Source organism: Pseudophryne corroboree (assembly GCF_028390025.1).
Source record: "Pseudophryne corroboree isolate aPseCor3 chromosome 3 unlocalized genomic scaffold, aPseCor3.hap2 SUPER_3_unloc_1, whole genome shotgun sequence".
Classification (NCBI taxonomy): Eukaryota; Metazoa; Chordata; class Amphibia; order Anura; family Myobatrachidae; genus Pseudophryne; species Pseudophryne corroboree.
This window is the reverse complement of record NW_026967493.1, coordinates 7,198,805-7,225,736: the sequence shown is the minus strand read 5'-3', so window position 1 is coordinate 7,225,736 and position 26,932 is coordinate 7,198,805. Positions and strand designations below refer to the sequence as shown.

The following is a 26,932-nucleotide window of genomic DNA, read 5'->3' as shown; positions in this document are numbered from 1 at the left end:
CAGTAAGCTCTTACTAGCTTACACATCCCTTCTTTGCCCAGATGAGTCAGCCCGTGTGCTGCTTCCGCTAGACTTGGAAGGTATGCTCTTGGTGCCACTGGTTTACCCTGTCCATCTGTCCAGAGTCCTGAGGACTCCTGGCCATATCCTTTTAACCTCCAGACTGCCTTTTCCTGTGGGGAACACAAATTTTGCATTTCACACAATTTCTGTGTGTTAACAGTATTAAATACCATCAGTTGTGTGATGTCTGTGTGTCTGGGGGTACCAGCTGCTAACTTAGCAGCTTCGTCTGCTCGGCTGTTACCAAGTGATATTGGGTCTTGGCTATATGTATGTGCTTTACACTTGATAACAGCCACTCTGTCGGGTTCCTGTATCGCTGTTAGAAGCCTTTTGATGTGAGCTGCATGCGCTACCGGTGTACCAGCTGCCGTCATGAAATTTCTGAGGCGCCATAGGGCTCCGAAATCATGGACTACCCCGAAGGCGTACCTAGAATCTGTGTAGATATTGACTGACTTGCCCTTAGCCAATTCACATGCTCTGGTTAGGGCAACCAGTTCAGCAACCTGGGCTGAGTGAGGTGGGCCTAGCGGTTCTGCTTCTATGGTGCCTTGGTCATCTACGACTGCGTATCCAGTACACAAGTCTCCCGAGTCCGTCTGTCTGTGACAACTACCGTCAGTGTAGAAAGTAAAATCTACATCTTCCAGTGGGTTGTCACTGATGTCAGGCCTTGCCGTGAAATTTTGGGTCAAATATTCCATACAATCATGCATGTCTTTCCCTGTGCTAAATCCTCCTTCACCATTACTCTCATCCTCCACCCTTTGTGCCTGTCCAGGCACACCTGGGAGATACGTTGCAGGGTTTAATGCGCTGCATCTCTTTATGGTGATGTTTACGGGGGCCATCAATGCCAATTCCCATCTTGTAAACCACGCTGATGAGACGTGTCTGGTTTGGGCAGAATTTAGCAAGGCTGACACTGCATGTGGCGTGTGGATTGTGAGGTTGTGTCCTAGCACTACATCTTCGCTTTTTGTTACTAGCAATGCTATCGCAGCAACACTTCGCAAGCATGTGGGGAGGGATCGCGCTACCGTGTCTAGCTGAGCGCTGTAGTATGCTACCGGCCTGCTGGCATCACCGTGCTTTTGGGTTAGGACGCCTGCCGCGCAACCAGCACTTTCTGTTCCGTACAGCTCAAAGGGTTTCCCATAGTCTGGCATACCTAATGCTGGTGCCTGCGTTAGGCACTGTTTAAGTCTCTCAAATGCCATCTCAGATTCGTCTGTATGCGAAATCCGATCAGGTTTGTTTGATGAGACCATCTCCTGTAAAGGTAATGCTAGTATGGAAAAACCTGGGATCCAGTTACGGCAATACCCACACATTCCTAAAAACGTTCTGATCTGTTGCTGGGTTTGTGGCAGAGTCATGTCTCGAATTGCTTGAATTCTATCAGCGGTCAGGTGTCTCAGTCCTTGTGTCAGACAGTGTCCCAAATATTTTACCTTAGTCCGGCATAATTGCAACTTATCTTTTGAAACCTTGTGTCCGGTTTCTGAGAGATGAATCAGGAGTTGTTTCGTATCTCTCAGGGACGATTCGAGTGAATCAGAACACAGAAGTAGATCGTCTACATACTGTATTAGTATTGATCCACTCTCAGGTTGAAAAGACTGTAAACAATCATGTAAGGCTTGTGAGAAAATACTTGGACTGTCAATGAAACCTTGTGGTAAGCGAGTCCAGGTGTATTGAACTCCTCTGTATGTGAACGCAAACAAATATTGGCTGTCAGGGTGCAGAGGTACAGAGAAGAAGGCGGAGCAGAGGTCAATTACAGTGAAAAATTTCGCAGTGGGAGGGATTTGCATAAGGATGACAGCTGGATTTGGCACTACGGGGAACTGACTCTCAACTATTTTGTTAATCCCCCTTAGATCCTGCACTAGCCTGTAACCCCTCCCCCCACTCTTTTTAACAGGGAAGATGGGACTATTGGCAGTACTGGATGTTCTTACCAGAATGCCCTGTTGTAGCAAGCGCTCTATTACGGGGTACACTCCTAACTCCACCTCTGGCTTCAGAGGGTATTGTGGGATTTTTGGAGCTATCCTACCATCTTTTACTTGCACAACTACTGGAGCTACGTTTGCCATTAATCCAGTGTCTTGTCCATCTTTAGTCCAAAGTGACTCTGGTATTTGGGATGTCATTTCTTCTACCTGGGATGGACTCCTATTTATCATAACAGTATGTGACATTAATTTTGATGGGGAGTCTAGCATATCTTGCACTTCCTGAGCGTGGTTCTCAGGTATGTCTAGGAACACACCTTCAGGAGTGCAATATATGACGCACCCCATTTTACACAATAAATCTCTTCCCAGGAGATTAGTCGATGCCGATGCAGCCAGCAAAAAGGAATGCTTGGTATGCAATGGCCCTATTGTAATCTCTGCTGGTTTGCTAACCGGGTAGTGCTGTACTACTCCCGTTACTCCCATGGCTGGAATTGTCTTACCAGTGGTTCTCATGCCCACTGTCGAATTTATCACTGATTTGGCCGCCCCCGTATCTACAAGGAAATTTAATGGTTTACCAGCTACATCAATTGTGACCTCGGGTTCACTTCCAAGACTCGCAATTAATTTCACTGGCTGCAGATTACAGGTATGGCCACACCCCTATTGGGTATGGTGACCCCCCTGAATCGCACTGGCAGCAATTACTTGTGGTGGGGGTAGATGGGAACTATCAGAGATTTGCCAGTCTCTTCTTGGGGGATACCTTTTTGTTTCCTCTGCATGTGGCTCATAGCTCTGCTTCTGCGGTCCTTGACCCCAATGTCTCGTATCAGGTCGTTGTCTAGGGGGTTGATATGAATTTTGTATTTGTCTTGTTTTACAATCACGTGCCATGTGTCCCTCTCTGTGGCAACCATAACATTTTATACCTCTTGACTTACCCACAGGGGTCACAGTTCTGGGCTGAGGTGGCCTGGTAGTAAGGGCCTGTATGCTTACAGCCATTAGCTTATCACTCTGTGACTCCCTGTGTCTGATGATATTCCGATCATGCCCAGCAGCAGCCTCTCCCAATGCATCCACCGACATACCTCTCCAATCAGGCCTAGTGGTTTGTATTCTATTCCTTAAAACCTCTTTTAACCCATCCATTAATACAGAGACAGCTACTTCCCTGTGGTGTACATTAGTTTTAATGTCATCTATACCAGTGTACCTAGCCATATCCTGCAGAGCCCGGTGAAAATACTCTGGTGTGGATTCACCTTCTTTTTGTTTTATTGTAAAGATTTTATTCCACTTTACTACTGCAGGAAAATATTAGAGATGAGCGCCTGAAATTTTTCGGGTTTTGTGTTTTGGTTTTGGGTTCGGTTCCGCGGCCGTGTTTTGGGTTCGAACGCGTTTTGGCAAAACCTCACCGAATTATTTTTGTCGGATTCGGGTGTGTTTTGGATTCGGGTGTTTTTTTCCAAAAACACTAAAAAACAGCTTAAATCATAGAATTTGGGGGTCATTTTGATCCCAAAGTATTATTAACCTCAAAAACCATAATTTACACTCATTTTCAGTCTATTCTGAATACCTCACACCTCACAATATTATTTTTAGTCCTAAAATTTGCACCGAGGTCGCTGTGTGAGTAAGATAAGCGACCCTAGTGGCCGACACAAACACCGGGCCCATCTAGGAGTGGCACTGCAGTGTCACGCAGGATGTCCCTTCCAAAAAACCCTCCCCAAACAGCACATGACGCAAAGAAAAAAAGAGGCGCAATGAGGTAGCTGTGTGAGTAAGATTAGCGACCCTAGTGGCCGACACAAACACCGGGCCCATCTAGGAGTGGCACTGCAGTGTCACGCAGGATGGCCCTTCCAAAAAACCCTCCCCAAACAGCACATGACGCAAAGAAAAAAAGAGGCGCAATGAGGTAGCTGACTGTGTGAGTAAGATTAGCGACCCTAGTGGCCGACACAAACACCGGGCCCATCTAGGAGTGGCACTGCAGTGTCACGCAGGATGGCCCTTCCAAAAAACCCTCCCCAAACAGCACATGACGCAAAGAAAAAAAGAGGCGCAATGAGGTAGCTGACTGTGTGAGTAAGATTAGCGACCCTAGTGGCCGACACAAACACCGGGCCCATCTAGGAGTGGCACTGCAGTGTCACGCAGGATGTCCCTTCCAAAAAACCCTCCCCAAACAGCACATGACGCAAAGAAAAAAAGAGGCGCAATGAGGTAGCTGTGTGAGTAAGATTAGCGACCCTAGTGGCCGACACAAACACCGGGCCCATCTAGGAGTGGCACTGCAGTGTCACGCAGGATGTCCCTTCCAAAAAACCCTCCCCAAACAGCACATGACGCAAAGAAAAAAAGAGGCGCAATGAGGTAGCTGTGTGAGTAAGATTAGCGACCCTAGTGGCCGACACAAACACCGGGCCCATCTAGGAGTGGCACTGCAGTGTCACGCAGGATGTCCCTTCCAAAAAACCCTCCCCAAACAGCACATGACGCAAAGAAAAAAAGAGGCGCAATGAGGTAGCTGACTGTGTGAGTAAGATTAGCGACCCTAGTGGCCGACACAAACACCGGGCCCATTTAGGAGTGGCACTGCAGTGTCACGCAGGATGTCCCTTCCAAAAAACCCTCCCCAATCAGCACATGATGCAAAGAAAAAGAAAAGAAAAAAGAGGTGCAAGATGGAATTATCCTTGGGCCCTCCCACCCACCCTTATGTTGTATAAACAAAACAGGACATGCACACTTTAACCAACCCATCATTTCAGTGACAGGGTCTGCCACACGACTGTGACTGATATGACGGGTTGGTTTGGACCCCCCCCAAAAAAGAAGCAATTAATCTCTCCTTGCACAAACTGGCTCTACAGAGGCAAGATGTCCACCTCATCTTCACCCTCCGATATATCACCGTGTACATCCCCCTCCTCACAGATTATCAATTCGTCCCCACTGGAATCCACCATCTCAGCTCCCTGTGTACTTTGTGGAGGCAATTGCTGCTGGTCAATGTCTCCACGGAGGAATTGATTATAATTCATTTTAATGAACATCATCTTCTCCACATTTTCTGGATGTAACCTCGTACGCCGATTGCTGACAAGGTGAGCGGCGGCACTAAACACTCTTTCGGAGTACACACTTGTGGGAGGGCAACTTAGGTAGAATAAAGCCAGTTTGTGCAAGGGCCTCCAAATTGCCTCTTTTTCCTGCCAGTATAAGTACGGACTGTGTGACGTGCCTACTTGGATGCGGTCACTCATATAATCCTCCACCATTCTATCAATGTTGAGAGAATCATATGCAGTGACAGTAGACGACATGTCCGTAATCGTTGTCAGGTCCTTCAGTCCGGACCAGATGTCAGCATCAGCAGTCGCTCCAGACTGCCCTGCATCACCGCCAGCGGGTGGGCTCGGAATTCTGAGCCTTTTCCTCGCACCCCCAGTTGCGGGAGAATGTGAAGGAGGAGATGTTGACAGGTCGCGTTCCGCTTGACTTGACAATTTTGTCACCAGCAGGTCTTTCAACCCCAGCAGACCTGTGTCTGCCGGAAAGAGAGATCCAAGGTAGGCTTTAAATCTAGGATCGAGCACGGTGGCCAAAATGTAGTGCTCTGATTTCAACAGATTGACCACCCGTGAATCCTTGTTAAGCGAATTAAGGGCTGCATCCACAAGTCCCACATGCCTAGCGGAATCGCTCCCTTTTAGCTCCTTCTTCAATGCCTCCAGCTTCTTCTGCAAAAGCCTGATGAGGGGAATGACCTGACTCAGGCTGGCAGTGTCTGAACTGACTTCACGTGTGGCAAGTTCAAAGGGCATCAGAACCTTGCACAACGTTGAAATCATTCTCCACTGCACTTGAGACAGGTGCATTCCATCTCCTATATCGTGCTCAATTGTATAGGCTTGAATGGCCTTTTGCTGCTCCTCCAACCTCTGAAGCATATAGAGGGTTGAATTCCACCTCGTTACCACTTCTTGCTTCAGATGATGGCAGGGCAGGTTCAGTAGTTTTTGGTGGTGCTCCAGTCTTCTGTACGTGGTGCCTGTACGCCGAAAGTGTCCCGCAATTTTTCTGGCCACCGACAGCATCTCTTGCACGCCCCTGTCGTTTTTTAAAAAATTCTGCACCACCAAATTCAAGGTATGTGCAAAACATGGGACGTGCTGGAATTTGCCCATATTTAATGCACACACAATATTGCTGGCGTTGTCCGATGCCACAAATCCACAGGAGAGTCCAATTGGGGTAAGCCATTCCGCGATGATCTTCCTCAGTTGCCGTAAGAGGTTTTCAGCTGTGTGCGTATTCTGGAAAGCGGTGATACAAAGCGTAGCCTGCCTAGGAAAGAGTTGGCGTTTGCGAGATGCTGCTACTGGTGCCGCCGCTGCTGTTCTTGCGGCGGGAGTCCATACATCTACCCAGTGGGCTGTCACAGTCATATAGTCCTGACCCTGCCCTGCTCCACTTGTCCACATGTCCGTGGTTAAGTGGACATTGGGTACAACTGCATTTTTTAGGAGACTGGTGAGTCTTTTTCTGACGTTCGTGTACATTCTCGGTATCGCCTGCCTAGAGAAGTGGAACCTAGATGGTATTTGGTAACGGGGGCACACTGCCTCAATAAATTGTCTAGTTCCCTGTGAACTAACGGCGGATACCGGACGCACGTCTAACACCAACATAGTTGTCAAGGACTCAGTTATCCGCTTTGCAGTAGGATGACTGCTGTGATATTTCATCTTCCTCGCAAAGGACTGTTGAACAGTCAATTGCTTACTGGAAGTAGTACAAGTGGGCTTACGACTTCCCCTCTGGGATGACCATCGACTCCCAGCGGCAACAACAGCAGCGCCAGCAGCAGTAGGCGTTACACGCAAGGATGCATCGGAGGAATCCCAGGCAGGAGAGGACTCGTCAGACTTGCCAGTGACATGGCCTGCAGGACTATTGGCATTCCTGGGGAAGGAGGAAATTGACACTGAGGGAGTTGGTGGGGTGGTTTGCATGAGCTTGGTTACAAGAGGAAGGGATTTACTGGTCAGTGGACTGCTTCCGCTGTCACCCAAAGTTTTTGAACTTGTCACTGACTTATTATGAATGCGCTGCAGGTGACGTATAAGGGAGGATGTTCCGAGGTGGTTAACGTCCTTACCCCTACTTATTACAGCTTGACAAAGGGAACACACGGCTTGACACCTGTTGTCCGCATTTCTGGTGAAATACCTCCACACCGAAGAGCTGATTTTTTTGGTATTTTCACCTGGCATGTCAACGGCCATATTCCTCCCACGGACAACAGGTGTCTCCCCGGGTGCCTGACTTAAACAAACCACCTCACCATCAGAATCCTCCTGGTCAATTTCCTCCCCAGCGCCAGCAACACCCATATCCTCCTCATCCTGGTGTACTTCAACACTGACATCTTCAATCTGACTATCAGGAACTGGACTGCGGGTGCTCCTTCCAGCACTTGCAGGGGGCGTGCAAATGGTGGAAGGCGCATGCTCTTCACGTCCAGTGTTGGGAAGGTCAGGCATCGCAACCGACACAATTGGACTCTCCTTGTGGATTTGGGATTTCAAAGAACGCACAGTTCTTTGCGGTGCTTTTGCCAGCTTGAGTCTTTTCAGTTTTCTAGCGAGAGGCTGAGTGCTTCCATCCTCATGTGAAGCTGAACCACTAGCCATGAACATAGGCCAGGGCCTCAGCCGTTCCTTGCCACTCCGTGTGGTAAATGGCATATTGGCAAGTTTACGCTTCTCCTCCGACAATTTTATTTTAGGTTTTGGAGTCCTTTTTTTACTGATATTTGGTGTTTTGGTTTTGACATGCTCTGTACTATGCCATTGGGCATCGGCCTTGGCAGACGACGTTGCTGGCATTTCATCGTCTCGGCCATGACTAGTGGCAGCAGCTTCAGCACGAGGTGGAAGTGGATCTTGATCTTTCCCTAATTTTGGAACCTCAACATTTTTGTTCTCCATATTTTAATAGGCACAACTAAAAGGCACCTCAGGTAAACAATGCAGATGGATGGATTGGATACTAGTATACAATTATGGACGGGCTGCCGAGTGCCGACACAGAGGTAGCCACAGCCGTGAACTACCGCACTGTACTGTGTCTGCTGCTAATATATAGACTGGTTGATAAAGAGATAGTATACTCGTAACTAGTATGTATGTATAAAGAAAGAAAAAAAAACCACGGTTAGGTCACTGGTATATACAATTATGGACGGGCTGCCGAGTGCCGACACAGAGGTAGCCACAGCCGTGAACTACCGCACTGTACTGTGTCTGCTGCTAATATATAGACTGGTTGATAAAGAGATAGTATACTCGTAACTAGTATGTATGTATAAAGAAAGAAAAAAAAACCACGGTTAGGTCACTGGTATATACAATTATGGACGGGCTGCGGAGTGCCGACGCAGAGGTAGCCACAGCCGTGAACTACCGCACTGTACTGTGTCTGCTGCTAATATATAGACTGGTTGATAAAGAGATAGTATACTCGTAACTAGTATGTATGTATAAAGAAAGAAAAAAAAACCACGGTTAGGTGGTATATACAATTATGGACGGGCTGCCGAGTGCCGACACAGAGGTAGCCACAGCCGTGAACTACCGCACTGTACTGTGTCTGCTGCTAATATATAGACTGGTTGATAAAGAGATAGTATACTCGTAACTAGTATGTATGTATAAAGAAAGAAAAAAAAACCACGGTTAGGTCACTGGTATATACAATTATGGACGGGCTGCCGAGTGCCGACACAGAGGTAGCCACAGCCGTGAACTACCGCACTGTACACTGGTTGATAAAGAGATAGTAGTATACTCGTAACAACTAGTATGACGACGGTATAAAGAATGAAAAAAAAACCACGGTTAGGTGGTATATAATACAATTATGGTTGGACGGACTGCCTGCCGAGTGCCGACACAGAGGTAGCCACAGCCGTGAACTACCGCACTGTACACTGGTTGATAAAGAGATAGTAGTATACTCGTAACAACTAGTATGACGACGGTATAAAGAATGAAAAAAAAAACACGGTTAGGTGGTATATAATACAATTATGGTTGGACGGACTGCCTGCCGAGTGCCGACACAGAGGTAGCCACAGCCGTGAACTACCGCACTGTACACTGGTTGATAAAGAGATAGTAGTATACTCGTAACAACTAGTATGACGACGGTATAAAGAACGAAAAAAAAACCACGGTTAGGTGGTATATATTATAATACAATTATGGATGGACGGACTGCCTGCCGAGTTCCGACACAGAGGTAGCCACAGCCGTGAACTACCGCACTGTACACTGGTTGATAAAGAGATAGTAGTATACTCGTAACAACTAGTATGACGACGGTATAAAGAACGAAAAAAAAAACACGGTTAGGTGGTATATATTATAATACAATTATGGATGGACGGACTGCCTGCCGAGTGCCGACACAGAGGTAGCCACAGCCGTGAACTACCGCACTGTACTGTGTCTGCTGCTAATATAGACTGGTTGATAAAGAGATAGTATACAATACTACTAATATACTGGTGGTCAGGCACTGGTCACCACTAGTCACACTGGCAGTGGCACTCCTGCAGCAAAAGTGTGCACTGTTTAATTTTAATATAATATTATTTATCATGTACTCCTGGCTCCTGCTATAACAACCTGCAGTGCTCCCCAGTCTCCCCCACAATTATAAGCTTTATATACAATACATTGATGTGCAGCACACTGGGCTGAGCAGTGCACACAGACTGAGTCACTGTGTGACTGTGTATCGTTTTTTTCAGGCAGAGAACGGATATATTAAATAAAACAAACAACTGCACTGTCTCTGGTGGTCACTGGTCACTGTGGTCGTCAGTCACTAAACTCTGTCTGCACTCTGCACTCTCTTCTAATCTACAGTATCACAGCAATCTCTCTCTCTCTCTCTCTTCTAAATCTAATCTAAATGGAGAGGACGCCAGCCACGTCCTCTCCCTATCAATCTCAATGCACGTGTGAAAATGGCGGCGACGCGCGGCTCCTTATATAGAATCCGAGTCTCGCGAGAATCCGACAGCGTCATGATGACGTTCGGGCGCGCTCGGGTTAACCGAGCAAGGCGGGAAGATCCGAGTCGCTCGGACCCGTGAAAAAAAATGTGAAGTTCGTGCGGGTTCGGATTCAAAGAAACCGAACCCGCTCATCTCTAGAAAATATACTCCTAACTGTAAATTGATTCTCTTTACATTATCCTGATTATACTCGTCTGTTAGTGGTACTTCCTCATCTAACTTGCAATCAGCGATAAACTTTAACGAATCAACATTGGGGGGTAAACATGCCCTCAAAACTGTCCTCCAATCTTTGTTATTTGGCTCTGCAGAATTTCCTAGCTCTCTAATATACTTTTGACATGCAACTAAATCTTTCCTAGGATCAGGGAATTCAGACATCATTGATCTTAATTCTGCTCGGGAAAAGGGACAGTGCATGGCGATGTTCCTGACAGGAGTTGCTCCTGAGGCTTCAGTTTTCCCATTTGGCACTGCTATTACCCTAACTAGATTAAGTCCCACAACATCATTCTGAGTAGATTCTACAACATGTGGTGAAATGGTTTCAGCATAGTGTATGGTGCCGTACTTACCAGATGATACGACCTCACCTGTCCCTCCGCTAAGGGCCTTTGATACTAATCTTACGGGTTGGGTCGTGCCCACTGCTGTTTCTGATATGGTGGCTGCTAGGGAGAGTGCTGATATTGTTGTGGGCTCATCCTCTTGGTCATAATCCTGGGGAAAGTTCAAAACAGGGTACAACTTGCACGGATTAGTGTTAGCATTAATTACTTTAGTTACATTATCTTTAACTTCTATACATTTATCATAACCTTGTGTGCCATTCTCTGCAACCAATTTCTCTCCAGGTATGTATGGTGGTGGGGGTGCAGTGGCTATCAGTTTCCTGATAGGGTTAGATCCAGTGGCTTGCGCCAATCCCCTTTGTATTTCACCTTCCTGTTGCCACAATGTTAAATAGTCATAATGTCTAATACGCCTTTTTGAAGATTTAATCAGGCAAACTCTTCTCTTTAAATTCTGTAATACTTCTGGGTTAAAACTACCTACCCGGGGAAACTTCTCCCCGTCATGCACAGTCATCCTTTCCCATTCATTGCACAACATCTCTGTGTGATGACCATATTTCTCACACATGATATACCTTGCCGACCCGATTGGTCGGTTTACCAAATCAACCTGAACCTCGGTTGATCGCCCCTTACCTGAACAACTGGCCCCCATCTTTGCAGGTGCTGCTTTCACTACCTCTGACTTCAAATCAGGGTCTTCGGCAACCCTTACAAAAACCAAGGTGTCCGGGGTAAGGCTGCGGTGGGGGTTTTGCCTCGAGGTCCGCCCACTTAACTCCCGCCCACGCTGGCCAATACGGCGACCAAAGTTCCCAGAGGTTCCGTACCCAACCTAGGGCACCTATGAACGTCTACTTGCTCGGGCGTGTGGGAGTATGTTACCCTCCCCAGCAAGTATCAGTCGTTGGAATGTCCCTGAGTGATCAGGCTACTTCCCTTAAAATAAAAAATTACACAAATCACGTTAACAATGTGCAAGTAGCGTTCTTATGAATATTCAAGACACGCTAATGCACACAATCACATGCGGTACAATCGTATCTGCACACAAGCAACTAATCTTATGTGCGGAACGATCAGTGGAATCGAAAATTTCAGCTGCGAATTCCTTCAGCAATGAGCTTTGTTGGCCTATATGGGTCTCGCACCAACCCTCTTCGGTTGTGCTCTCTACTTCTAGTCTGCTGTACCTGAACCTCCTGGTCCTTGACCTCCTGGTCTGTTATGTACAGCAGACTCTACTGCTCATTAATATGTCGAGACTAACAAGGGACGCCTCCCAAGCCACCCCACGCTATCACTCTCGCTGGTGTACCTCTTTCTACTGGCCTATGGTTCCCACGTCCGTAAAAAAAGAGAAATCTTATATATACACACTCTTACATTCGAACACTCTTATTTCTGTACAGAATTCCTTTCATTCGGTATTAGCCTAACCCAGAAGAATTGCAACAGAGAAGGTTTTTTCTTTTAACTTTAACTTTTGGATTTGAGATAGATTTGCGTTATTATCACGTTACTTCCTTATCGCCTACTAAAACAATACTATCGTGCGGTTTGTATTATGTGGGCGTATCCGTACGCTTCGTTGCGTAATATACGCTCCGTGCGTCGACCCTTGCGTCGTGTACGCCCCGCCCTTGTAAGGACACGTGTACACAGACCAAGTACGTCCACAGTAACACAACTACACGTTTATCAATGTAAATGATCTTTAAGTGTAATCATTTACTGGACACCACCCAAATCTCCCTTGTATTTCTAGGCGAGACTGTGTGCGTGCCTTTTACAATTATTCCCTTAAATATTACTTTTTATCTTTTAACTATTAATAACAACAAATCTCTCAGCACGTTATCACTGGTATGTGGCAATCAGGAGAATGATATACGGACAAATACTACTAAACAAGAAATACAGGTGTGTGTGCTTATGCGTACGTACGCAAAACAGAAACTAAACAGTTTTAAAAGACAATAACGTACTGTTCTTACCTTCCGGTTCCGGATTCCCTCAGCACTCCTTACTAAGCGAAGCAGACGCTTATCTGGTCAGCACTGCGAGGGATACCACCTTCCCGCCCTTTGCTGACCGATAATGTCTGCTAAAGTTACCTAGTGCAGATATGTGAAGAGCGGAGGAGCCCCCAATTGATAAAGCCTACAGATTTACCCTATATTAAACACTATAAAAGGTTAAGAGACACAGTACGCAATTGGCGCACGAGGTACCGTAAGGGTACGCCCTTAGCGTAGCGGACGCTGTATCGGGAGCGAGCCGCTCGAGCGACACAAACGCTTGCGAGAATACGCTGTTGGTATCAAGCACACCATAGGCTGCCGATTACCGTAATGATACGCTACCAGCGTAGCGGACGCTCGAGACCACGAGGAGATCACAGGCGGCGCTGACGCTCACAGAATTAAACCTTAATAACTATACCTTAAAGAATGTACTTATACTGTAAACCTTTATGCAGTGATAATGTGTAGATGCAACGCAATGTAATCTTGTTAGTTTAAAAGCTGTATGAGCGACTGAGACGCTCAGAGAACCCTTAGAAATATAATAAACACTCAAATACCGGTCTAAGGTTCTAACACCTTTAAGAGAGAGAATGAACGTTCAATTGCAAAAGAATATACAGTACAGTTTATCCACTACCAGGCTAACATAAATATCTAACAGAATTATTACACGTTAAAATACAATAGCAACACTATTACTTTTAAGGGGAAGGAGAGAGTGAATGGCTTACAACAAATAGGAGGTAAAATGGCTGCAGAGAACTTACGCACAAGGGGAAACAATCGCATGCGCCTTCCTGGATATCCAGCTCCCGATTATCAGTGATGAGAACCGTTGAGAAGAGTAGAGAGCTGGCCCAGGTCGGCTTGTCTTTATATACACTTACACACAGTACAGTACAATGGTCCCTATATTCTTATTGTTCATTGGACACAGGAATCCGTCTCCGCATTATAACAAAAGGTCATAGGTTGGTTCATACAGGTGGGCTGTGACTATTCCTAACTGCTCAGGTGGGAGGGGAACTCAGGTTTCCCGCCGCATGGGTAATAAACTGCAAATATAGTAAATGTCCATAAACTTCTTATAGTCATAACTATACGCACGAGCGAGTAATCCGTTTCTAACCAACACCGGAATATTGCTAATTATATACCCTTCCGATGGATACTAAACACCACTGTGTAACCCCTGTCTGACCCTTCGTATCAAACAAAGAGGGATCTCTTTGTCTCTGAACATGCTACATTAACTAAACTTTCAGATTCTATCAAAGGGACCATAATCTACAAAATACATTATATGGTTAAAATATGTTACGATTGAGTCGCCCGCTAGACGCACACAAACTCTACCATAAATGCGCATACCGTGCGCCTGCGAGTGCACGCGACTGCGAGTATACGCACGCACGGAAGAGCTCATGCACGTGCAGCGGGCACACGCATGAGGTGCATATATGGCAATGTGCAGCGTGATATTTTTCTGACTTTGACAATTAAAACAAGCTTAAACAGTTGCATCAATTCCAACAATTGTCAGCGCGTTATGGGAATCATCAGTAGATCACAACAATGTAGCAGTAATAACCAAATACTTGTGTACATGAAAGAAGACATGGAGGGGAGAAAAAGTAAGAATTTACTTACCGATAATTCTATTTCTCATAGTCCGTAGTGGATGCTGGGGACTCCGAAAGGACCATGGGGAATAGCGGCTCCGCAGGAGACTGGGCACAAATAGAAAGCTTTAGTACTACCTGGTGTGCACTGGCTCCTCCCCCTATGACCCTCCTCCAAGCCTCAGTTAGGATACTGTGCCCGGACGAGCGTACACAATAAGGAAGGATCTTGAATCCCGGGTAAGACTCATACCAGCCACACCAATCACACCGTACAACCTGTGATCTGAACCCAGTTAACAGCATGATAACAGAAGGAGCCTCTGAAAAGATGGCTCACAACAACAATAACCCGATTTTTGTAACAATAACTATGTACAAGTAATGCAGACAATCCGCACTTGGGATGGGCGCCCAGCATCCACTACGGACTATGAGAAATAGAATTATCGGTAAGTAAATTCTTATTTTCTCTAACGTCCTAGTGGATGCTGGGGACTCCGAAAGGACCATGGGGATTATACCAAAGCTCCCAAACGGGCGGGAGAGTGCGGATGACTCTGCAGCACCGAATGAGAGAACTCCAGGTCCTCCTCAGCCAGGGTATCAAATTTGTAGAATTTAGCAAACGTGTTTGCCCCTGACCAAGTAGCTGCTCGGCAAAGTTGTAAAGCCGAGACCCCTCGGGCAGCCGCCCAAGATGAGCCCACTTTCCGTGTGGAATGGGCTTTTACAGATTTTGGCTGTGGCAGGCCTGCCACAGAATGTGCAAGCTGAATTGTACTGCAAATCCAACGAGCAATCGTCTGCTTAGAAGCAGGAGCACCCAGCTTGTTGGGTGCATACAGGATAAACAGCGAGTCAGATTTTCTGACTCCAGCCGTCCTGGAAACATATATTTTCAGGGCCCTGACTACGTCCAGCAACTTGGAATCCTCCAAGTCCCTAGTAGCCGCAGGCACCACAATAGGTTGGTTTAAGTGAAATGCTGAAAACACCTTAGGGAGAAATTGAGGACGAGTCCTCAATTCCGCCCTGTCCGAATGGAAAATCAGATAAGGGCTTTTACAGGATAAAGCCGCCAATTCTGACACGCGCCTGGCCCAGGCCAGGGCCAACAGCATGACCACTTTCCATGTGAGATATTTTAACTCCACAGATTTAAGTGGTTCAAACCAATGTGACTTGGAATCCAAAAAAAAAACTACATTGAGATCCCAAGTGCCACTGGAGGCACAAAAGGAGGCTGTATATGCAGTACCCCTTTTACAAACGTCTGAACTTCAGGGACTGAAGCTAGTTCTTTTTGGAAGAAAATTTGACAGGGCCGAAATTTGAACCTTAATGGACCCCAATTTCAGGCCCATAGACACTCCTGTTTGCAGGAAATGTAGGAATCGACCCAGTCGAATTTCCACCGTCGGGCCTTAGTGGCCTCGCACCACGCAACATATTTTCGCCAATTGCGGTGATAATGTTTTTGCGGTTACATCCTTCCTGGCTTTGATCAGGATAGGGATGACTTCATCCGGAATGCCCTTTTTCCTTCAGGATCCGGCGTTCAACCGCCATGCCGTCAAACGCAGCCGCGGTAAGTCTTGGAACAGACAGGGTCCTTGCTGGAGCAGGTCCCTTCTTAGAGGTAGAGGCCACGGATCCTCCGTGAGCATCTCTTGAAGTTCCGGTTACCAAGTCCTTCTTGGCCAATCCGGAGCCACGAATATAGTGCTTACTCCTCACCATCTTATCAATCTCAGTACCTTGGGTATGAGAGGCAGAGGAGGAAACACATACCCTGACTGGTACACCCACGGTGTTACCAGAGCGTCTACAGCTATTGCCTGAGGGTCCCTGGACCTGGCGCAATACCTGTCGAGTTTTTCCCAACGGTTTATAATCCTGTGGAAGACTTCTGGGTGAAGTCCCCACTCTCCCCGGGTGGAGGTCGTGCTGAGGAAGTCTGCTTCCCAGTTGTCCACTCCCGGAATGAATACTGCTGACAGTGCTATCCCATGATTTTCCGCCCAGCGAAGAATCCTTGCAGCTTCTGTCATTGCCCTTCTGCTTCTTGTGCCACCCTGTCTGTTTACGTGGGTGACTGCCGTGATGTTGTCCGACTGGATCAACACCGGCTGTCCTTGAAGCAAAGGTCTTGCTAAGCTTAGAGCATTGTAAATGTCCCTTAGCTTCAGGATATTTATGTGAAGTGATGTCTCCAGGCTTGACCATAAGTCCTGGATATTCCTTCCCTGTGTGACTGCTCCCCAGCCTCGCAGGCTGGCATCCGTGGTTACCAGGACCCAGTCCTGAATGCCGAATCTGCGGCCCTCTAGAAGATGAGCACTCTGCAACCACCACAGGAGGGACACCCTTGTCCTTGGTGACAAGGTTATCCGCTGATGCATCTGAAGATGCGACCCGGACCATTTGTCCAGCAGGTCCCACTGGAAAGTTCTTGCGTGGAATCTGCCAAATGGGATTGCTTCGTAGGAAGCCCCCATTTTACCCAGAACCCTTGTGCATTGATGCACTGAGACTTGGCTCGGTTTGAGGAGGTTCCTGACTAGCTCGGATAACTCCCTGGCTTTCTCCTCCGGGAGAAACACCTTTTTCTGGACTGTGTCCAGGATCATCCCTAGGAACAGAAGACACGTCGACGGAACCAGCTGCGATTTTGGAATATTGAGAATCCAATCGTGCTGCCGCAACACTATCTAAGATAGTGCTACACCGACCTCCAACTGTTCCCTGGATCTTACCCTTATCAGGGAATCGTCCAAGTAAGGGATAACTAAAATTCCCTTCCTTCGAAGGAACATCATCATTTCGGCCATTACCTTGGTAAAGACCCGGGGTGCCGTGGACCATCCCTACGGCAGCGTCTGAACTGATAGTGACAGTTCTGTACCATAAACCTGAGGTACCCTTGGTGAGAAGGGTAAATTTTGACATGAAGGTAAGCATCCTTGATGTCCCGAGACATCATGTAGTCCCCTTCTTCCAGGTTCGCAATCACTGCTCTGAGTGACTCAATCTTGAATTTGAACCTCTGTATGTAAGTGTTCAAAGATTTTAGATTTTAGAATCGGTCTCACCGAGCCGTCTGGCTTCGGTACCACAATAGTGTGGAATAATACCCCGTTCCCTGTTGCAGGAGGGGTACCTTGATTATCACCTGCTGGGAATACAGCTTGTGAATGGCTTCCAAAACTGCCTCCCTGTCCGAGGGAGACGTCGGTAAAGTCGACTTTTGGAAACGGCGAGGGGGAGACGTCTCGAATTCCAATATGTACCCCTGAGATATTACCTGAAGGATCCAGGGGTCTACTTGCGAGTGAGCCCACTGCGCACTGAAATCCATTGAGATCGGGCCCCCACCGTGCCTGAGCTTGTAAAGCCCTAGCGTCATACTGAGGGCTTGGCAGAGGCTGGAAAGGGTTTCTGTTCCTGGGAACTGGCTGATCTCTGCAGCCTTTTTCCTCTCCCTCTGTCACGAGCAGAAAAGAGGAACCTTTTGTCCGCTTGCCAACAAAGGACTGCGCCTGATAATACGGCGTCTTATTTTGAGAGGCGACCTGGGGTACAAACGTGGATTTCCCAGCTGTTGCCGTGGCCACCAGGTCTAAAAGACCGACCCCAAATGTCCCCTTTCAAAGGCAATACTTCCAAATGACGTTTGGAATCCGCATCACCTGACCATTTTACTGGTAGAATTGGACAACGCACTTATACTTGATGCCAGTCGGCAATTATTCCGCTGTGCATCATGCATATATAGAAATGCATCTTTTAAATGCTCTATAGGCAATAATATACTATCCTTATCTAGGATATCAATATTTCCAGTCAGGGAATCCGACCATGCCAACCCAGCACTGCACCTCCAGGCTGAGGCGATAGCTGGTCGCAGTATAACACCAGTATGTGTGTAAATACCTTTTTTTGGATACCCTCCTGCTTTCTATCAGCAGGATCCTTAAGGGCGGCCATCTCATGAGAGGGTAGAGCCCTTGTTCTTACAAGCGTGTGAGCGCCTTATCCCCCCTAGGGGGTGTTTCCCAATGCATCCTAACCTCTGGCGGGAAAGGGTATGCAGCCAATACTTTTTAAGAAATTATTAATTGTTATCGGGGGGAAACCCACGCATCATCACACATTTTATTTCTCAGATTCAGGAAAACTACAGGTAGTTTTTCCCTCACCGAACATAATACCCCTTTTTTGGTGGTACTCGTATTATCAGAAATGTATAAAACATTTTCCATTGTCTCAATCATGTAACGTGTGGCCCTACTGGAAATCACGGTTTTCTCTTCACCGTCGACACAGGAGTCAGTATCCGTGTCGGCGTCTGTATCTGCCATCTGCCTGACGGCCTATGAGACGTCTGGACAGGCACAAGCTGAGTAGCCGGCTGTCTCATGTCAACCACTGTTTTTTTATATAGAGCTGACACTGTCACGTAATTTTCAACAGTACATCCACTCAGGTGTCGACCCCCTAGGGGGTGACATCACTGTTACAGACACTCTGCTCCGCCTCCACATCATTTTCCTCCTCATACATGTCGACACACACGTACCGACACCCAGCACACACACAGGGAATGCTCTGATAGAGGACAGGACCCACTTAGCCCTTTGGGGAGACAGAGGGAGAGTTTGCCAGCACACACCAGAGCGCTATATATGTATAGGGACAACCTTACAATAAGTGTCTATCCCTTATAGCTGCTTATATCTGTTATTTTGCCAAATAAGTGCCCCCCTCTCTTTTTTACCCTGTTTCTGTAGTTGCAGGATGCAGGGGAGATTCTGGGAGCCTTCCTACCAGCGGAGCTGTGTGGGAAAAATGGCGCTGTGTGCTGAGGAGATAGGCCCCGCCCCCTTCACGGCGGGCTCTTCTCCCGCTTTTTTACTGGAAAACTGGCAGGGGTTAAATACATCCATATAGCCCAGGAGCTATATGTGATGTATTTTTCGCCAACTAAGGTAAATTCATTGCTTCCCAGGACGCCCCCCCCCCAGCGTCCTGCACCCTCAGTGACCGGAGTGTGAAGTGTGCTGAGAGCAATGGCGCACAGCTGCAGTGCTGTGCGCTACCTTATGAAGACAGGAAAGTCTTCTGCCGCCGATTTATGGACCTCTTCTTGCTTCAGCATCTGTAAGGGGGCCGGCGGCGCGGCTCCGGGACCCATCCATGGCTGGGCCTGTGATCGTCCCTCTGGAGCTAATGTCCAGTAGCCTAAGAAGCCCAATCCACTCTGCACGCAGGTGAGTTCGTTTCTCTCCCCTAAGTCCCTCGATGCAGTGAGCCTGTTGCCAGCAGGTCTCACTGAAAATAAAAAACCTATTTAAACTTTTACTCTAAGCAGCTCAGGAGAGCCACCTAGATTGCACCCTTCTCGTTCGGGCACAAAATCTAACTGAGGCTTGGAGGAGGGTCATAGGGGGAGGAGCCAGTGCACACCAGCTAGTCCTAAAGCTTTTACTTTGTGCCCAGTCTCCTGCGGAGCCGCTATTCCCCATGGTCCTTTCGGAGTCCCCAGCATCCACTAGGACGTTAGAGAAATAGTCAATAGAAAAGAGGGCGATGGAAGAATGAAAGGGGGGGGGGGGGGAGGGAAAGAGGGAAAGGAGTCACCATCGTGGGTTTAGGACACCATATAACGGGCTGGTGTTACATAGGTTTTATAAGCAGAGGATTCTTTAAAGCAGGCATTCGCAACAGCGGTCCTCAAGGCACACTAACGGTGCAGGTTTTAGTGATATCCAGGCTTCAGCACAGACGGTTAAATCAAAATAACTGAGTTACTAATTAAGTCACCTGTGTTAAAGCCTGGATATCACTAAAAACCTGCACTGTTCGTGTGCCTTGAGGACCGTGGTTGGGAACACTGCTTTAAAGGTTAGCCATTCCGACCAGGTTGTAATAAATCGGGAGGTGGACATTTGAGGGGGTGATAGTAAGTTCTTCCATGGCCATATAAAAGTCGACTCTCTGAAACCAACGGGATATGGGGGGTTGCAGAGTAGTCCTCCGGTAACAAGGTATCGTAGCCCTAGCCACATTCATTAGATGACTTAACAGAGAACTTTTATATTGGGAGAGGGTCACTCTTATCTCTTTTAATAAACAGAGAGATGACTATATAGGTGGCAAATACTGGGAATGTAAATAGTGATATTTGTCAGTGTCTCTCTCAATATAAAGGACTATACAGTAGTGAAGAAGACATCTGGTGAGGGTGTTACACCCAGCAGCCGTCCACATGTGGCAGGAGGACTGAGCAGGACCCAGAGCCCCATCACGGTGCCTCCACCTCACTCACTGATACATGAGAGACACAATGACCAGAAGATCCTGGAACTCGCCAACAAGATCATTCAGCTGCTGACTGGAGAGGTGACTGCTGGGAATGGGACATTATACAGTAAAACCAGGGGATGTGTCTGGGTGATGACTATATCATTGTGTGTGTCAGGTTCCTATAAGGTGTGAGGATGTTACCCTCTATTTCTCCATGGAGGAGTGGGAGTATATAGAGGAACACAGGGATCTGTACAAGGACGTGATGATGGAGAATCACCGGCCCCTCACATCACCGGGTAAGAGGAAACTGTCATGTAGTGTAATGGAGAGAGCAGCTATGGGGCCACCTAGATACACATAATCTGATAATCACATATATACAATGTACTCAGTCACGGTGTGTCTCCTACAGATGGGGCCAGTAACAGGAATACCCCAGAGAGAGATCCCCGTCCTCTTTATTCCCAGGATCATACAGAGGAGAATCACAGTGTCCCACAGGAGGATCAGGTAGATGAAACCACTGAGGGTCTCACCAAATACCAATGTGACGGTATAATGTATGATCTGTAGAGAAGCTGTGGGGTTCCTATACACTTTATTATATTATTCTGCTTAATCTCACAATTTTACACATTGGGCTATTTAGGCAGAAGATGTGACTGACATCAAAATAGAAGATTTAGAAGGAACTTATGAAAATGATGATCAGGAGTGTAAAGTGGAAGAAACCTCTAATGAGATCAGCTCGGGTGAGTAGTACCTCAGAGAGTGATTTGTGTACCACCTAAAAAACCATCAAGACTCTCTTGCGAAAGTGTAAAAAGAAGATTTTGGTACTTACCGATAAATCGATTTCTCTGAATCCACTCAGGGACACTGGAACTTATACAGCTGGGGTGTGAAGAATGGAGACCGGAGGTGGCACAATACATGTAAATTAACTGAAGTGCACAGCTGGCTCCTCCCCCTCCACGCCCCCCTCCCTCCAGTTTGGAAAATTGTCCGGAGAGAATAAGGAACATGAAAAAGAAACACAGGAAGGTACCATACACGCCATGGCGTAAACCAACAACATTGTAAATGAACAATCCGTAACTGGAACATATAGCGAACCAGATTGAAGCAAATTAACAAGAATAGACACACAGGCAGGCAGCACCGAGGCGGGCGTCCAGTGTCCCCGAGTGGATTCAGAGAAATCGATTTATCGGTAAGTACCAAAATCTTCTTTTCTCTGTCATCCACTAGGGGACACTGGAACTTATACAGCTAGGTACGTCCAAAAGATGCTCCCATGGTGGGGTGCTGTCCGAAGCCTGAAGAACCAAACTGCAAAACGTAGCATCTTTTGCCGCAAACGTGTCAAACTTGTAAAAACGAGTAAACGTATGGGACAAAGACAACGTAGCAGCTCTACAAAGCTGACTCGTAGAGGCTCCCCTGGCAGCCACCCAGTAAGCCGCTACTAACCTGGTGGTATGAGCACCAACCCTAAATGGGACACTCTTACCACTGGCCATATAGGCCTGACGAATAGTGAGTCTCATTCACCTTGGCAAGGATTGCTTTGTCGCCGGCCAACCTCTTCTAGGCTCATTGTACAAGATAAACAACATATCCGACCGTCTAATGGACTTAGTTGCTACATCCAGTGAACTATTGCCATCCGATAGTCGAAAATACGGAACAACAATAGGTTGGTTGATGTGAAAACTCGAAACTACCTTGGGTAGGAACACCGCCTTCGTACGAAGTTCTGCCCTATCATCGTGAAAAACCAAAAAGGGTCTTTTGCAAGATAAAGCTCCCAATTCTGAAACCCTCCTTGCTGAAGCCAACGCAAGCAACAGAACAGTCTTCCAAGACACATATTTAAGATCAGCTCTTTCCAACGGCTGAAAAGTGTCAGACCTTAGAAATTCTAAAACCAGATTCAAATCCCACGGGGCCGTGGGAGGTCGAAAACGTGGTTGTAGCCTCAATACACTTTGCAAGATGTCTGTACTTCCTGCAAGGAAGCCAGACGTTGCTGAAAGAAAATAGAAAGGGCCGAAATCTGTACCTTTAAAGATCCCAATCTCAAATCCCCTTCCAACCATCCTGTAGAAAATGCAACAATCGGTTAAGACGGAACTGTCTGGGGTTCCAACACTTAGGTTGGCACCCATCCATGATAGTGAACTGCCATAACCAGCTTGCTTGCTGCAATCATAGTAGGAATCGCCGAACTGGGAATACCTTTTTCCCTTAGAATTTTGGTCTCAAGAGCCAGGCCGTTAAACAAAGATGGTTCAGGTCTGGATGCAGGAATGGACCCTACGACAACAGATCCTCTCTCTGCGGCAACCTCCAAGGATCCTCCACTAGAAGACCCATAGGATCAGAATACCAGCTCCTGCGAGGCCAGTCTGGAGCTATTAGTATTACCCACGTTATTTCTTACTTTACCTTTTTTAATACTCGTGGTAGTAGAGGAAACGGTGGGAATATGTATACCAGATCCTAATGCCAGGGAATTGACAACACATCCACCGCTACTGCCTTCGGGTCCCTTGTCCTGGAAACATGAGTCTGAAGTTGATGATTGTGGGGGTCTTTCAGACCTGATCGCAGGCTAGGTTTTTTTCGCTGCGATCAGGTCAGAACTGCGCATGTGTGGGTGCATGTCTTGACGGCTGAGTTAATCCGCCTCCCAGTTGTCTACTCCGGGAATGAATATTGCCAACAGAATTATGTCTCGATTTTCTGCCCAGGATAGGATTCTTGTAGCTTCCTAAAGAGCCATTTGGCTCTTTGTTCCTCCTTGTCGGTTTATATAAGCCGTTGCTGTGACATTGTTTGATTAGTTCAATCAGACAATGTTGATTTCTGACTAAGGTCTCTGCTTGAAGGAGAGCATTGTAGATCGCTCGGCGTTCCAGTACATTTATGGGGAGACGGCTCTTGCACTGAGACCATCTCCCCTGAAACTGGTGCTTGCCCAGGACTGCGCCCCAAACTCTTAGACTTGCATCCGTCGTCAAAATTATCCAATCCCAGATTCCGAACCTCTTCCCCATTGCCAGGTTCCTGTGGATTGACCACCAAGTCAATTAAATTCTGGTTTGAGACGATAGGCGAATCTTCCTGTGAAGAGATTAGGTCCATCTGGAATGTTCGCAAATGAAGTCTGGTGTACTGAATTGCTTCGAAAGATGCCACCATCTTCCCCAGAAGCGTTATGCAAAGGTGTAGAGAACCCTTCGAATTCTGCAGCACCTGCTGAACCATACGCCTGATATCTTGAATCTTGTCTTCTGGAAGAAAGACCATGAGCAGAGTCGTATCCAGAACCAGACTCAAGAATTGAAGTCTTTGGGAGGGACTTAAGATGGATTTCCTGAAATTTATCATCCAACCGTGTTGAGTTAGGACCTGATGAGTCAATGTCGCATGACTAATCAAAATATCCAGAGACGGGGCCTTGATCAAAAGGTCGTCCAGGTACGGTATTATAGTTACTTTGCCACCATTGCAGCCATGATCTTCGTGAATATCCTCAGAGCTGAGGAGAGACCGAATTGATAGTGGTTCTTCTCCACCGCAAATCTGAGATACGCTTGGTGTGGTGTCCAGATTGGCACATCCAGATACGCGTCCTTTATGTCCATCGACAACTTGAATTCCTCTTGTTCCAACCCTGCTATGACAGACTGTATCAATTCCATCTTGAAGCGGTAAAATGTGAGAAATTGATTTTAGAACCTGACCGACCCATCCGGTTTGGGTACCACAAAAAGATTTGAATAAAATCCCAATCCTCTCTGTGGTACCGGCACCTCCACTATGACCTCTGATAGGACCAACTTTTGGATAGCCGATTCCAATGCTCGTTCCTTTAGGGGGCACTGAGGTAGACCCGTCATGAAGAACTGGCTGTGAGGATGCATGAGCAATTCGATCTTGTAACCCTGGGAGATAAGATTGTTGACCCAGATCTCTGTAGTGGTTTCGGCCCAGGCCTCCCGAAACTCTGTCATGCCACCAACTTCTCTGCAGGCTTAGGGTCCTGTTTTCGGGCAGTTGGCTGGGAACGTCCTCTGCCTCTTACCACGGGATTGTCCTCCATAACCTCTACCTCTGGTAGAGAAGGTAGGTCCTGAGTATCCTCGTCTGGTCGTGGGTGTGTATTTTGGATATGGAGTAAGCAAACAGGTCGATTTTCCCACAGTAGCCTGTTAGATCCATTTGTCCAATTAAGGGCCAAACACGGCATCTCCAACGAAAGGTATGGCCTCTACCGCCTTCTTGGATTCCAAATCCCCCTGCCACTCTCTGAGCCAAAAAATGCACCTTGACGACACTGCAGACGCAGAGATACGCGAGGCTATTTTAGTAGCATCTTTTGCTGCCTGGCAGAGATAGGAGACTGACTCGCGGATATGTTCTGCTAAACGGGAAATCTCTTCCTGATTACCGTGCTCGGTAATCGTACTGACTATCTGACTAGCCCAAGCTACCATAGCCTTATTAACCCAGGCACTTACTAGCGCTGGTCTATGTGATGCGCCCGCTGCAACAAAAATGGACTTAAGTGCTGTGTCCAATTTACGGTCAGAGGCATCCTTCAATGTAGTAACATTGGGAATGGGTAAGATTGTCTTTTTGGACAATCTGCCTAGAGAAGCTTCTACCACTGGTGGGTTTTCCCATTTTGCCATAACCCCTATAGGTAGGGGATAATTAGTAGTAAATTTCTTTGGCAACTGGAAACGTTTATCCGGCTGTTTCCAGGCCTTACCCATCTGTTTTTGAAGTGTCTTGGGTATAGGAAATATGGCTGTCTGAGGCTTTTGGGACGCAAACAAATCAAATTCTTCCGGTTCCTTGACTTCATCTATTTTGAATCTCAGGACTTGTTTCACTGCGTCAAAAGGGGTTCTAATCCCTTCATATCGGAATATTCCTCCAACTGAGAAATATCTACCATCTCCTCCCCCGACTCCCTGTCCTCCTCATCTATCAAGAGGCCCTCTACTTCCTCCGACTCCTCCTGTACAACCTGAAGGGGTCTTTTGACTGCCGTTCTGACAGGTCTCTCAACCCGTGTTGGGGGGGGGGGGAGGGGGGGTAAGCCTTATCATAAATTCCTCCATGGTTTTAGAGAATTCCGCAGCCCATTCCTGATGCAGCCTCCGAGATTCCACCATCTCCCTGGACAAATTAGCCAAAGCACTTTGCCACGAACTAGAAGACCTACTGCTCCCAGCCTGTGTGTCCCGTTCCAAGCAAGTGTCTCACACACCGGAACTGCCCACGCGTGTGCTCTTCTTGTCACATTTTGTTCAAACATAAGTTTGTGTTTTTGGAACGTGGTTTTGAAGCCATGTTTAAATAACACGTACACACACACACACACACACACACACACACACACACACACACTCTCTCTCTCTCTCTCTCTCTCTCTCTCTCTCTCTCTCTCTCTCTCTCTCTCTCACTCACTCAATAAACAGTTCTGTCACTCTATTGACTTAGAAAGGAGACAGACTGTAGGGAGAGGGGAGCAGAAACCAGGGAGAGCACAGCTGGATCTGTGTATCGGAAAAATCAAATCACTAGTATCGGCTTCTGCTTTACAAACCCCACACCAGCGCTGTAATTGCAGGAGGATTCAGGCTTGTGTCTGGCCTCTTTTGCCGGACCTGTCAGCAGAGCCCTTGAGAGAATATGCAAATACTATAATTAGAAGTGAGGAGCAGTTCCCTCCCCCTGCCTTTCCCGCCTGCAGAGCGCGCCAGCAAATCCCTAAAATGGCCGCCGCTTCAATATACAGTTCACATCTATCCATGAGGGAAGCGCTTGTCCCAGCAGGAGCTCTTACCTCATAGTCTTCCTTCTGAGACCGGCGCATCTCCTCCGCGGCCTCCTCAACACTATGTTCTCCGGCACGGACATGCGCAGTCACCGCTGTACTGTTCCCAGCTTGTACTGTCTCCGGCCGTCTAAACTGAGTGGAGACGCCGCACTGACCGCCGCGCCTCCCCCGATGTTGCTAGGTGACAGCTGCGGGCTTGCACTGGGAGCGGGGAGCCAGGTTATAAGTGAGCACAGAGAATACTGGGCAACACACAAAATATAGCCAAATCACCAAGACGCTGCAGGGGCAAGGGGGAAAGGAAATACTCACTGCGCGCGCTCCCCAGCGTGATCAGCGGATCTTTTGTGATAGGATCTTGGTCTCCTTTACTCCTCAGAGTAATTG

The 26,932-nt window shown here is 47.3% G+C and overlaps 1 protein-coding gene across 5 annotated transcripts in view; it reads left to right on the top strand.

Moving 5' to 3' along the window:
- LOC134983162 (gastrula zinc finger protein XlCGF26.1-like) overlaps positions 1-26,932 on the top strand; it is a 68,604-nt gene that overhangs the window by 17,133 nt on the left and 24,539 nt on the right. For 4 of the 5 annotated variants that reach the window (XM_063948919.1, XM_063948916.1, XM_063948918.1 and 1 more), the window contains 4 exons: positions 20,587-20,778; positions 20,858-20,981; positions 21,098-21,195; positions 21,335-21,437. In XM_063948919.1, coding sequence (XP_063804989.1) covers positions 20,587-20,778; positions 20,858-20,981; positions 21,098-21,195; positions 21,335-21,437 — 517 coding nt within the window. The remainder of the gene's footprint in view (positions 1-20,586; positions 20,779-20,857; positions 20,982-21,097; positions 21,196-21,334; positions 21,438-26,932) is intronic. The other variant, XM_063948920.1, reaches the window with a different exon arrangement.